The sequence below is a fragment of the Passer montanus genome, unplaced genomic scaffold (assembly GCF_014805655.1).
Source record: "Passer montanus isolate IOZ18808 unplaced genomic scaffold, ASM1480565v1 scaffold7, whole genome shotgun sequence".
Lineage (NCBI taxonomy): Eukaryota > Metazoa > Chordata > Aves > Passeriformes > Passeridae > Passer > Passer montanus.
Window position 1 is genome coordinate 13,273,593 of NW_024372147.1, and position 13,035 is coordinate 13,286,627.

The 13,035-nt window shown below is 36.9% G+C and overlaps 1 protein-coding gene across 8 annotated transcripts in view; it reads right to left on the reverse strand.

The window, feature by feature from the left end:
- SMARCA2 (SWI/SNF related, matrix associated, actin dependent regulator of chromatin, subfamily a, member 2) overlaps positions 1-13,035 on the reverse strand; it is a 188,388-nt gene that overhangs the window by 117,309 nt on the left and 58,044 nt on the right. For all 8 annotated transcript variants that reach the window (XM_039729732.1, XM_039729726.1, XM_039729728.1 and 5 more), the window contains 6 exons: positions 11,625-11,711; positions 10,659-10,705; positions 9,633-9,799; positions 6,007-6,170; positions 5,025-5,252; positions 1,617-1,694 (listed from right to left, as the gene is read on the reverse strand). In XM_039729732.1, the coding sequence (XP_039585666.1) occupies positions 1,617-1,694; positions 5,025-5,252; positions 6,007-6,170; positions 9,633-9,799; positions 10,659-10,705; positions 11,625-11,711 (771 nt within the window). The remainder of the gene's footprint in view (positions 1-1,616; positions 1,695-5,024; positions 5,253-6,006; positions 6,171-9,632; positions 9,800-10,658; positions 10,706-11,624; positions 11,712-13,035) is intronic.

Here is a 13,035-nt window from a genome sequence, read left to right on the forward strand (position 1 = left end):
GTCACAGAGCACTGGAACAGGCTCCCCAGAGAAGCTGTCACAGCACCAAGCATTGTCCAAGTCTATGGACAATGCTCTCAGACACATGGTGTGATTCTTGTCCTGTGGCATGTCCTGTGCAGGGTCAGGAGTTGGAATCGACCCTTAAGTGTTCCTACCAGATCAGCATATTCTGTGATTCTGTCAAAACTGTCTTTATTCTAGGCTCCTCAACTTTTTTAACATTAAATAGCCTGCAAATTTAATACTAAAAGTTGAAGAAAACAGATACAAATTCATCAGCTACTTTCAACCATGGATTAGTTCTTTCCTTCTGGGTCTGAAGGAGAAATCAGAAGCCCTTTTCTAGCAGAAAATCTACCTTCACAAAACTCAGGGTATGATCAGTCAGTAATTCAGATGAAATTACTTCTTTTGAGTTTTGGATCAAATGGCCAAAACCACAATGGTTTGTGTCATGTAAATCTCCTTACACTCAAATTACTGATGGAAAAGTTTAAAAAGACTGTAAGCACTCATTTTCTGTGCAACCTGCCATTACCGATTTCAGTTCTGAGTAACACTTAAGGAAGCTTAGGACGAAAGCACTAAAATGGCAAATCAACAAGGACAAAAGAAGAGTCATATGGGGGAATATGGCCTTTTCCAACAGTGTACGTAAACAACTGTAACTCACACAAAAAGGGCCCCTGCATGCTTGTGTAACAGCAAATTTTTACAGACTAATCCTTAAGCAGAAGACACTGAGGGAATAAAACCTGTACTGGGTACACAGGTTTTGCGTTGGTCCTATCAGCAGTTGTTTTTGTGGATACCACCAGATACACTTTCATTTATACATGTCTGTCTTGTTCCATTTCGCAGAAGAAAGCAGCCTCTGTAGAATTAGACGGCATGGTGCTTTGCCTTCAGTAGTCAAATATTGCCCTGTACTGGTGTCAGTGAAGCCCAGAGGTCCTCTAGCAATCCTCAGACTGTACAAATACTAAAAGGCAAGATCCATGCCTACAAAGGCATTTCAGTAATTATTCTATCAACAGCATAAACAAAAAGGGAAGTACTAATAAAAACAAGTGGCTCACATTTGAACCAACAGCTCTATTTTGGTAACTGTTCCAACAGTTGTAGCAGCAGAGGTGCAGCTAACTGGATTCTTGACAAAACCATCAACAATATCCCAGTTAACTCACCAAGAAAACAGCATTGTTAGTCTACTAATTTACTACCTTGTTAAGTTCCTGTAGTTGTCCTTGCCAATATCAAAGTCCGAAAGTAAGATGGAATGTTGAAAAGTAATAGCAAGCTGTAGAATTAGCAAGCCAAACTGTGATTGACACTTTTGAACTCTAAATTTCTCAGGTTGTGTCAAACTCTTCCTCTAGACTGTCACTGTTTCACTGACAGCAAGCAATCTCTGAAGACTCTGTGTCATTTGAGGAACTCTGTATTTAAGAAACTACAGACTGCAGACTACACTTTTTTCCTCAGATGAACAACGCAAGTAAATAAAACCTACTTCTCCAGTAAAGTTTTTGACTAATTTGAGTGACAAAAAGGTTAAGGCCTTTATTAAAAACATGGGAGAAAATGATTTTTTAATGATTACCCATCCTCACCATAAAGAGATCAAATTCTTCCTCACGTCGAGCAATCATCTGATTCAGTGTCTCATCATCAGGAACTTCATCTTCTTCCTGGTTGGAAAGATGGATAAAATTATTAGGAAGCACCTCACATGCATCTTGAACTAACAACATCCATCAGCTGGAGCTCCACTGACTGTCTTTCTCTGACAAAACGTGGCAGGACAGACTGAAATTAAACCTTTGAAAGTGTTCAGCTATTCAGAAGGAACAAAATAAGATGGTAAGAATGACAAATGAGACTTATTATTACCTTCAAAATTTGAGAATGAGGAAATGACCAAATACAAAACAAGGACATTTTGGTGGTTTTCCTGGGTCAGAAGCACAGCTAGTGCTTTGGTTAAAATGGATGTATTTCCGTTCTGCTATTCTACAACATTCCCTCAGAAATACCATTCTAGCTTTTGAAGTTTTTCCCATCAAAGCAAGATGACTGAAAAACTCCTGATTAAATTAAAAGAACAAAACATGTTTTTATCCTGGAAAATAACGCTGCTGAATTACTTTCTCTTGACCATTTTCTGCTTACAAATTGAGATGTGAAAATTTTACTGCAGACAAAATGGATTATTTCATAAAAACAGACACTAGAAAAACAATTTAGAACTGTAGTGGTCAACTGAAAATGTTAAAGCTGAAACCATTATGATACCCACTTTAAAACAAAGCCCAAAATATTCAGTCTTCTTCCCTGAATTATTCTGAAATCACAAACAGGTCACTCTACACAGGGCTTTCTGAACCTGTATTACACTATGATACAGACCTAAAATTCTTCCTAGAAACTCATGTTTTGAGCCCATTTTAATGGGTCAGTGGAATGCTGCATGTAGCATCCAAAAAGTTAATATCCTGTAGCTTATTTTTCAGAAATAATAAGTCATTTATATTTCCACATATCTTCCCTCCAGTGTCTGGATTTCTACACCTCAGGAAAAAACCCAAACCAGTTCTCATTAATGTAATTCACAAGGAACACCTTTGTACCTTAAAGAACATTTAATTTAGATTTTAACATGAACCAGGCAATTGCGAAACTGATTTAGAGAGAAAGTTCTTCTCATTTCTAGTCACTGCTCCTTCACTCTTCATGAAAAGGAAGTCACATGGTTACTCACACAGAGAAAAAAAGATTGTTTTATAAATGTGACAATCATGAAAGGGCCACATACTTCCTTAATATCTCAGAGTAACTTCTGACCTGAAAAAAATAAGTGATTTTACAGTAGAAACTGTAACAAGTGTCCACATTATCAGCAGTTAGGCTGAATAATCCTGTTCCCAAACACGTAGGCCTTGCAGAAGAAAAAATGATAAACTCAACCGCCAACAAAAAATTACACTATGAACAAGTAACTTCTAAGCAGTTGTCATATATTATTATTCTAATGAATCTTTCTAAATACACAGAAATTACCTCTCTGCTTTATCTAGTGCTGATAAAAGAAATAGATTTAAAAAAAAAGAAGAAAAATAAGGGGAGTCTTGATGCTGAACTTAAAAAAATACTGAAAAAGAATGAACAGAACATAGTACTCTACATACAAGTGTGAAAAGTTAAAAGCTTGCTTAGAATGGGAATATTTAACTACATATCAGTAAACAATATCTTTGCTAGATGTGCTAGTCCACATTTTTAAGTCAAAGTTGTATCAATATTGTTGATAATTTAACTTTTCATTGAGAGGTTTACTTTCTTCCCATCAATCTCCCACTTGACACTCAGTGCTGCTGCAACGAAGGAGCAATGGCTGACCATTGCAGGATGGTGCAAATTCAATTCCTCCTAGTCCTTAAGAGGTTGAGTGTGTGGGCACAGTTTTGTACAGTCTCTGTTCATAAAGAAGAATTACTTGAAAGCTTCAGCTAGGAGTCAGACTGCAACATCAGTGCTTCAAAGTCTGATGCTGGGCTATGGCAAATAAACCATTTTTAAAGCTGCTTGTTTCAGGATGGCAGATTAAATATATTTGAACAACACTCAAGAAACAAATTGTTCCGAAGTCATCTATAAAATAAGGCATATTACACAGGCCTGAGCAGCAGCCCTGACTTCTGAAACACTGTCAGATAAGTGCTTCAGAAACAAATGTACTCCTGATTTTTAAAAAAATTCACAGGATTACTGAAAATGTCTGCTGGTTTCTTACGCATACAGGAATTGTGGTCTGCCTTAGAACTACAGGTTTACTCAATCAAAAATGGTACATAGGTATATCACCAAAGTTCTGCATTAACACCACAAATAAAAGACAATTACTGATTAAAATGTTTTGTCACTATTCTTTAATTTCTATGAAAAATACCAAAACAATATAAAATTTCATCTTAATCATGCTTTTCTAAATGCACAACGGAGTTTACACAAAAGGGTTAATGACTGAAGAAGTACTCCTTGTTCTTTGAAACTTTACTCCATATAATGAAGGATGCTAGTGAAACACAGGCTGTAGAATCTCCTATCAGTGTGCACCTTATTCAGACACACAAGCTCCCCTCAGAGGCAAGATCAGTCTCAGAAACTGTCTTTAACCAGTACAGGTTATTTTCAAGGTGGGAAAAAGTCAGCGCTGGTCAAAAATTCCTCTGTGTTTGACACATTTGTTTAATTTCTTCTAAATATGGCTTTTGTCCAAAGAGTGAATTTTGTTCAAATTAAGAGAAGAGCCTGCAGTGACAGGTGAAAGAATAGGCTCATCATACCATACTCAGAGCTCCATAAAAGAACACAATGAACACTCAGTGTCCCTCACTTCCCACTATTAAAAGAATCTCACTTCCCACCATTAAAACAAAAGACTTGACAGCTCTTTTTAAACAGCTAATTACTTCTCAAAGAGAAAGTGGTGATGAGAAGTCTGGGCTGGACACAGCACCAGAAAGAAACAGTTACTTTTGGGCTTGTCCTAAGCCCAAGGCATATCAAAGCAGATCTTAACTCTTAAATAGATACCAAAGGAAGTACAATAAGCAGGGTCCTTCAAAACTGAATCCAGGTAGTACTAGCTGCTCAGCATGCCTGAAAATCAAATTGCCTAGATGAGCATACATATTGGACTTAGAAAATAGTTTATAATGTGTTCTGGAAAAAACCCTTTGTTTGAATGCAATTATTTGCTGAAATTATAAAGGGTAGAATGCATTTTAAGTTGCAATGCCTAATTCTACACAAAGATTTAACCATAACCATTACATCATAACCACTAGGTAGCAACCTATTACTGTGACTTTAAAAAAGATAAAAATTAAGTTATTTTTCTAAATGGATGGTAAGAAATTATAATGAAATTTTCGATTTCAAGAGTTATGACAATCTTTGTAAATGATGAATAAAAGAAGAGTCAGTACTTCCTGAGTAATTGTTTCTAACTACCTTACCTCATTTTCTTCTTCATGCTCCAATATAGCCTGGAGGAATGCTCGCCTTTCATGGCTTGAAGATTTCTGATCAAACATTCCTGCCTGAATAACTTTTTGATCTACATTCAGCTTATACTTTGCCGCAGCAAGTATCTTCTCTTCCACACTGTTCACAGTGCACAGTCGGAGGACTCTAACTTCATTCTGCTGACCAATTCGGTGAGCTCTATCCTGGGCCTGCAAGTCCTGTTAGGCAAGGAACACAGAGAGTAATTTAACAGAGAGAGTGAATACAGATAGTAAAACTCTTTTTAGTCTTGCTTTCCTTACATTTTACATGTGGTCATTGAGTATCATGTGAACTGTGTACATTTGCAGAATAGCTGAAAACACACACACAACTATATACTTCCAGGAATATTGAACTTACTTTCTCATAAATAAGAAAAAAAAAGGTGGCGAAGGCATAATTCAGTTACCCCTTCTGGCTTTCTAAAACAAGCCAAAGTGGTGTGATATCCTCTTTTTCTGGCATCTGTATTTCTACTAACCACCACAGAGTAAGATGGCCTCAGGCCAAGACTACTGCACTCACACGGTCACCTAATTTCATGAGACAGATAGCATTCAGTGCAGCCTTTATTGAAGTATTACAAACTACCTATCAAAGGCTAGTGATCTGGTTATTATATCGTAAGGGTTAATAAATGAGTACATATGAGTTATACTAATGAAGCAGTTTTATAACACTCCTAGCACTGAGGATACTCCAGGACTCAGACAAAATATCTACGTAGGCACAGAATTAGTTCACCAATTCAAATCAAAACATTTCCTGATTGTGGCAGTTTGCCGAAGTAATTCCTCTCAAAGCAGCACTTTATTTCTTACTTGGACTTTTTTCTTTCATCCCACGCTACATCATCTATTTAAAGAAGCAACTCAAAAAAGCATCATGGATTCTTTGCACATTTCATGAAGATAAGAAAATAAATACAACCTGATGAGGATTCCAGTCACTGTCAAAGATTATAACAGTGTCAGCAGCCTGGAGATTTAAGCCTAGCCCTCCAGCCCTTGTACTCAGCAAGAATATGAAGTATTGTGATCCAGGTTCATTGAACTTCTTCAACAGAGCAGCTCGATCCTCTGATTTTGTTGTGCCTGAAGAAAAAATTAAAATATCATATAATAAAGTTGTGAACTGAAATAATATAAATACAATGTCTGTTGCTGAAACTGCATGTAAAAGGGTTATTTTAGTGCACTGCTTTTTGACATCTCTGCCACATTTTCCATAACACTGGCCATGAATGTTTAGGTCAACTGCCTATCACACCTACAAGATGGACTTCTAAAGGTCTTTTTAAATGCATTTGTTTTGACATTTCTAAAGTAGATCTTAAAATGTTGGCTAACATTGTTATACCTTTTTATAACAACATAAACTTTATAACATAAATTTCAATTGAAACTACTATATACAAACAGAAGAGAGCTCTGTTTTGATTAATGCCTTCTGGCTAGAGTAGCATTAAATATTTTTTAAAGCTGCTTTTATAGAGATTTATCAAAATGTCACTATTTCCTTTGGAGTAATAGTTAATACCAAAAGACTGCAAATTCTTAAAATGTCCCATCTTGAGGGTGATATATGTATACAAGATGACACTACAAATTTTTTTTTCTTACTGTGGTGGGTTGTTCCACAGCTGGCTTCCACATACACACCTCTGCCTCCCCACACTCAGCAGTATATGGGGAAGAAATAAAACAGAAAAGCTTCTGTGCTGAAGAAAAAGGCAGCTTAATAGAAGTGAAAGGTGTGTGTGCAAGGACAAGAAGAGGAATTTATTTACACTTCCCAGCTGCAAACAGATGTCCAGCTGCTTCCTGGGAAGCAGGGTCTCAGCACCTGTAATGATGAATTGGGAAGACAAATGCCACAACAAGCTACGTCCCTGCATCCTCCTCTTTTCCCTCAGGTTTTATTGCTGTTCACAACCCTTTGGTCAGCCTGGGTCAGCTGTCTTATCTGGGTCTCAGTTGAATGCAGTCTTACAGGCCTTGGGGATGAAGGGGTTTTGGAGAGAAAGCCTTGACATTGCAAGTGATGACACTGGTGGTGCTACAAGTGCAAAGCACAGCATTGCATCGGCTGCAAGGAGGAAAATTAACTCCACCCATCTGTAGCCACCACAGTCACACAGCCAAACTGCTGGCCCATTGCTGACACACTGAACCCAATAAGCATGTGAATTGGGTAGGAAACACTCCATATAAGAAGACAGCTGGACAGAACCTCAATAGACTGCATCCCAATATGAAAGTATCTGTGAGTATGAAACTGGAAAGAAAGAAAGAAAAAGGGTTTATCTAATTTAATGAACTATCGGAAAAAGACAATGAGATGTATTTACCATACTGTGTCTTGCCATAAATACTCTACCAAGAAAAGGAATTCGTTTAAAAATACCTGATGTGAAGTAATCTAAAACATTTAAAATGTAACGTACTTTATCTGTCTTGAACAGAAGTATTAAAACACATGCAGGCCAGAGGTGTGAAGAGGGCTTTGTTACATGCCCTCTGGTCTTCAGACAGTTTTGGCATTCTACAGCACAGTGAGGTAGCTCATTTGTGTGTCCATTTCATAATCCCATTTTACATTCAAAGATAATGTTGGTTCGACTCCATGTTCGTTAGTATTAATAAAGGATGAGATTATTTATCGGTACTACTTTTTCTTGTGATTAAAGCATGAAACTAAGAGTCAATCTAAAACACTGTTAAAAATGTTCACAAGAAACTTCAAGTCTCACTTACATTCTTCTCTGTATTTACCTTAAATCATTGCTTCTCTATTAAAATGTATTTTGATAAATGCTCCCAGCCCTACATAATACTACAATATATGAGATAAAACATTAAGCAAAAATGACCACTATTTAAGAAGCTCAGTATGAGGCAGAGATCATCAACATGAGGAAGACCAAAATGGAAACTTCTTTCAAACTGGTTTAAAAGAGATTTATCAACTAAAAGAGATTTATCAACAGGTGGGATACACTGTTTTTAATTTTTCTTTCAGAGAATTGCAGGAATCAATTAACAAATCAAATAGACTGGAAAAGACCTTGAGATCATTGAGTCCAACCTTTGATTAAACACTACCACCTTGTGTACTCAATCACAGCACTAAGTGCTACAGCACATTCGTCAAACACCTTAATAGATGGTGACTTCCCCATGTTCCTGGGCAGACCATTCCAATGCCCAATCATCCTTTCTGTGAAGAAATTCCTCCTAATGCCCAACCTGAACCTCCCCTGGTGCAGCCTGAGACTGTGTCCTCTTGTCCTGTCACTGACTGCCTGGGAGCAGAGACTGACCTCTGGCTACAACCTCCTTGTAGAGTGTGATGAGGTCACCCCTGACCCTTCTCTTCTCCAGGCTAAACAACCCCAGCTCCCTCAGCTGCTTCTTGCAGGACATGTGCACCAGACCCTTCCCCAGCACTGCTGCTCTTCTCTGGACATGCTCCACAACCTCAATGTCCTTCTTGGAGAGAGGGGCCCAGAACTGACTACAGAACTGACAGTATGGCCTCTCCAGTGGGTACTCACTGAGTACAGGGAACAATCCCTGCCCTGCTCCTGCTGGCCACACCATTGCTGGTCCAGGCCAGGATGCCATTGGCCTTCTTGGCCACCTGGGCCCTGCTGGCTCATGTTCAGCTGCTGTCAGCAGCACCCCCAGCTCCTTTTCCTGTGGCAGCTTTGCAGCCACTCTGCCCCAGCCTGTGGCACTGCCTGGGGTTGCTATAACCCAAGGGCAGTCTGTGAATATACTGAGGGTACATTAAATCCCCTCATCCAGATCATTCACAAAGATACTGAACACTCAACACTGAACAGAATAAAGATATTAGTATCTGAAATATGTCTAAACCATCTTTTTGTTCGAAGTAATAAAACATGAAGAAATTGAGGCTTTTGATCTTCCTGTGAAATTCAGGCTGAAATTCAGCTATCCTGTGAAGGATAGCAGCTGAATTTTAAACAGACAAAAATGAATTTATTCCATTGGATTACAGACCTAACACTGTAATTATCATCTCTTATCATGAGAATATTTTCAGGCAACTTAGATAGTGATAACTGATTGGGAACCTTGGATTTTAAACCCTCTGTGAAAAAGAGATGAGCCTCCAACAGCAAATTTATACATATGCTGCATTTCTGGACTAGACCTGAGTGTTTGCCAAAAGAATCCATTGACCAAATGGTCTGCATATTAAACAGATGAAAGAAAACACTGAAAGAGACAGAGACAAATACTTCTATCGACAGAAGCAAAATATGTCTTCCTTGTCTGGAAGAACATGGGAAATTCTAATAAACTGCCACTGAAGGGTCCGCTCGCACACAACTGGTTCATAACTTCATGGTAAATACACTTTCAGGATTATAAAATAGTATATTGAACCAGTTTTCACTCTTGTACAGTCAGAGCACAGCACTGGTATAAAAATACTGGGAGGAGAACCCAGGGCTCCCATGCCCAAACTAATGAAGGACACTACCTTTTATCTTACTATTTATCCTTTTTTTCCATTTAGCTTACCATCAAGACGCAGGTAAAGGAAATTTCGAAATGCAAAGTAGTCTTCCATAATGGTCATGAGTGATGTCATTTGACAGAAAAGAAGTACACGATGGTTAGTAGCTCGTAACTTTGGTAGAATACGATCGAGTAGCTCAAACTTCCCTGAGGCCCGATAAAGTTCAGCTCTGTTGGAGAGAAACAGCACAGTAAGTACCAGAATAAGCCCACATTTAAAAGTCTGTAGTCATTATCATGTCAGAGTAGAACAAAAAAACTAATTTACTTAATCTAAACAAGACTAATAGCACTTTTCTTTCTTTAAAATTGCACATGTTGAGGAAAATAAACACATGTGAAGCCTGTTTTGCTGAATTTTCTTCAATTACAGAAATTGTGCTGACTTTCAATCATTCAATTCTTTTTCATTATTTATTAAAACAAATGTTATTTCTTAGCATTCTGTAAGCTAAGAAATTTACCTGCTGTTTTGTTTTCAACTGGCATTAAAAACAACTTTAAATTGCAACTGCAGTTTTAAATTGTATTCATCAGGAATTTGTTGGAAATTACCCCCTTTCCACTCAACTATCATGCACATAGAAGTGAAATATTGCAAACTGAACTAATATACGGAGATAAGTGGCAGGAGTCTGACATATATTCTTGAGCCATATAACCTTGGTCATCCTGAACAGTTTAGCTGCTTTGATTAGCTACTCTTTTGTCTTCTATGCAATAAAGAGAAGAAAATCCTAAAAGATATCTCTAAAGAGTCATCCCAATGAACTTCAATTGGTATATTATTTCAAAATAAGGGGAAAGGAAGACACAAGTCTCTTCTGTCTGCTGTCCTGAAGGAGATGGACAGTCATGAAAAGATCTTGCAACACGTCTAGTACTATTAGGTTTTGCTTTACATATACCCTGTACTTCCTCTGCCTCTGTATAAAATGCTTGAGTTTAATAACATGTAGCTTCCAGAAAAAGAATGTGATCATTAATTCCAGTACAACACTATGGACAACAGGAAAAACAGAGAGTTACCCGTTAATGACACCATTTGAGTAGCCCAGATGTTCAGCAAAGGACTCCTGCAACGTTATAAGCAATAAACATATTACTAACTGTACAGCAGCCAAAAACTACACATTCTTATATAAATCAAATTAAATATATGTGTATTGAGGTTTGAGTTCAATGAAGTTCATACTCTTGGAAACTACCTTGTTGCAACAGTGTTCTGCTGAATGTTTTCCTGTACTATTATTTGAAATTCATGATTTGCAGAACTGATTTCTACAGCATACATTTTACCAGTTTACAAATACGGTAGAATACGAATTAATTTATACTGATCAGTAGAAGATGCATCTGCAAATTACTAAATTTAATTACTCAGCACACAAAATCATGAAGAGAGAAAACTACTACAATAATAATAACAACAACAATAATAAAAATACTACCTCACAGTAGGCACTTAACTACATTTTCATAAACCTGGCTATATTCCAGATATCTATGACACTTTCTATCTTTTGAGATATATTATATTGATATACTTCAGTCCTATTGAGAGATGTTATATAGATACTACATTTTTGCTGAAAAAACCAGATGGATGAAATAGAACAATTGACATTGCAGAAGATTAGCAGTCTGCTAACTACAGAGATTCTACACATGACATTTTGAACCAGTGTCTATACATAATTAATTTGGGGTATGTGAATACCAAGTTGCTCTGGGTTGTCTTAAATTAACAAAAAACTCTTCACTTTCTAAAGACACTGCTCCATAAAATTAACTATTTTAAAAGCAGAGTTTGGATTATCAATGGCACTTGTTGACTGTAATACATATTTTTTTTTAATCTGTCTTTTCCATTATAAATTATGTGGACAGAGATGTTCCCTCCCACACACAAAAGCTTTTAGCAGCAGTTTTCTTTGATCCTATCCTATTTTACTGAATAAAAACACATCTCAAAATCAGGCCTATCAGTCTTACCTCAATGTGTTGAAACATGTATGGGTGATTGCATATCTTTCTCAATTGCATGATAGTGTTCATAAGAGTTTTTGCTCCGCCTTTCCCCTATGGGTAAAAACAATGCAAACCAAATTATTAACTTCTTAGCTTATGAATATACCCTTTTAACATACTTTTATCCCAAATCCAAACACCACAACACTAATTAAAAAAAAAACAAAACAAAAGGAAATAAAAAAAACCCAACCGAACTCCACAATAAGCAAAAAACAAACCAGGACAAACCAAAACCAAAAATCAAAAAACTATTGTCTTGCTCTATAAATTGATCCGTCATAAGGATGCTCTGTAATGAAAAAGGAAGACCTGGAAATAACCGACAAAGTGCACTACATTTCTACCTGCAGCACTCTTGGTGGGAAGCAAAGCATCTACTGTCCTGATTATTTATACTGTTTACTATGAAACCATACAAACTCCATAGAGTCTGAACCCTCTAATAGAAGTAATTCCAGCTGGATTCTTTTCAATTCCATAGTAACTTCTCCAGTGTGTTAACTCAATATATGGGTTTCTCTTTCCAGGCTGAGCAAAACATCAGGCCAGAGGTACTAAAATGCTAAAGCTCAACAAATTAATGAGCCATCTTATTATTTAAGGAAGTATACTCTTAAAACATATACTACAGTTAATCTTGTAGAACCAGGACATTCATCAAATACTTAGGTGTAACACTGTATGGTTAAAAACTAACTGCAGCTAGTCAGCATGAGTTTGAGACCATTATCTCATATTAACATTGCCAAAAACTTGCTGCTTTCAAATGCCAATTTGTTTTGTTGCCATTTTATGAAAATGTAATCAGAGTGGCATCATCATTCCAAGCTTACTGTATGATTAATTCAGATTAATTTTAAAAATCTCAGCCAAAACAATTTACCAATTTTGAGCTGTAAACTAGGGGAAAATATAGTACTTAATTATAATTTATACTAGCAATATTCCAGTCTTTTCTGGGAAGTACCCTGAAATCATAACTTTCATCTAGAGCAGAGATAATTCATTTGAAGGGGGCACTCCATATATTTAAAACTTGTTTTTTTTCTTTCTCAGATCATCTCTAATTTGCTCCAAAATGCAGTTCATATTTGTTATAAAATAATTTCTTAGAGCTTTCCATCTGAGCAAATTGTCTCTAATCTCACCTGGGTCCAGGCCAGAGCTGCAGAAGGACATGATTTTTTTCCTAACACAATGGCTGTTTGATCATTGAAGCCAAGCAACCTTAACAACCACCTCCCTTTACTATCAACAGGTAGCAGTGATAACAGAGTTTGATTTAACATTTAAAGAAAAAAATCAATTAAGAGAGGGTTGCAAGAAAGGAAAAATTTTAGCCTCTTAGGGAGAGAGGAAGGCAAGGGAAATG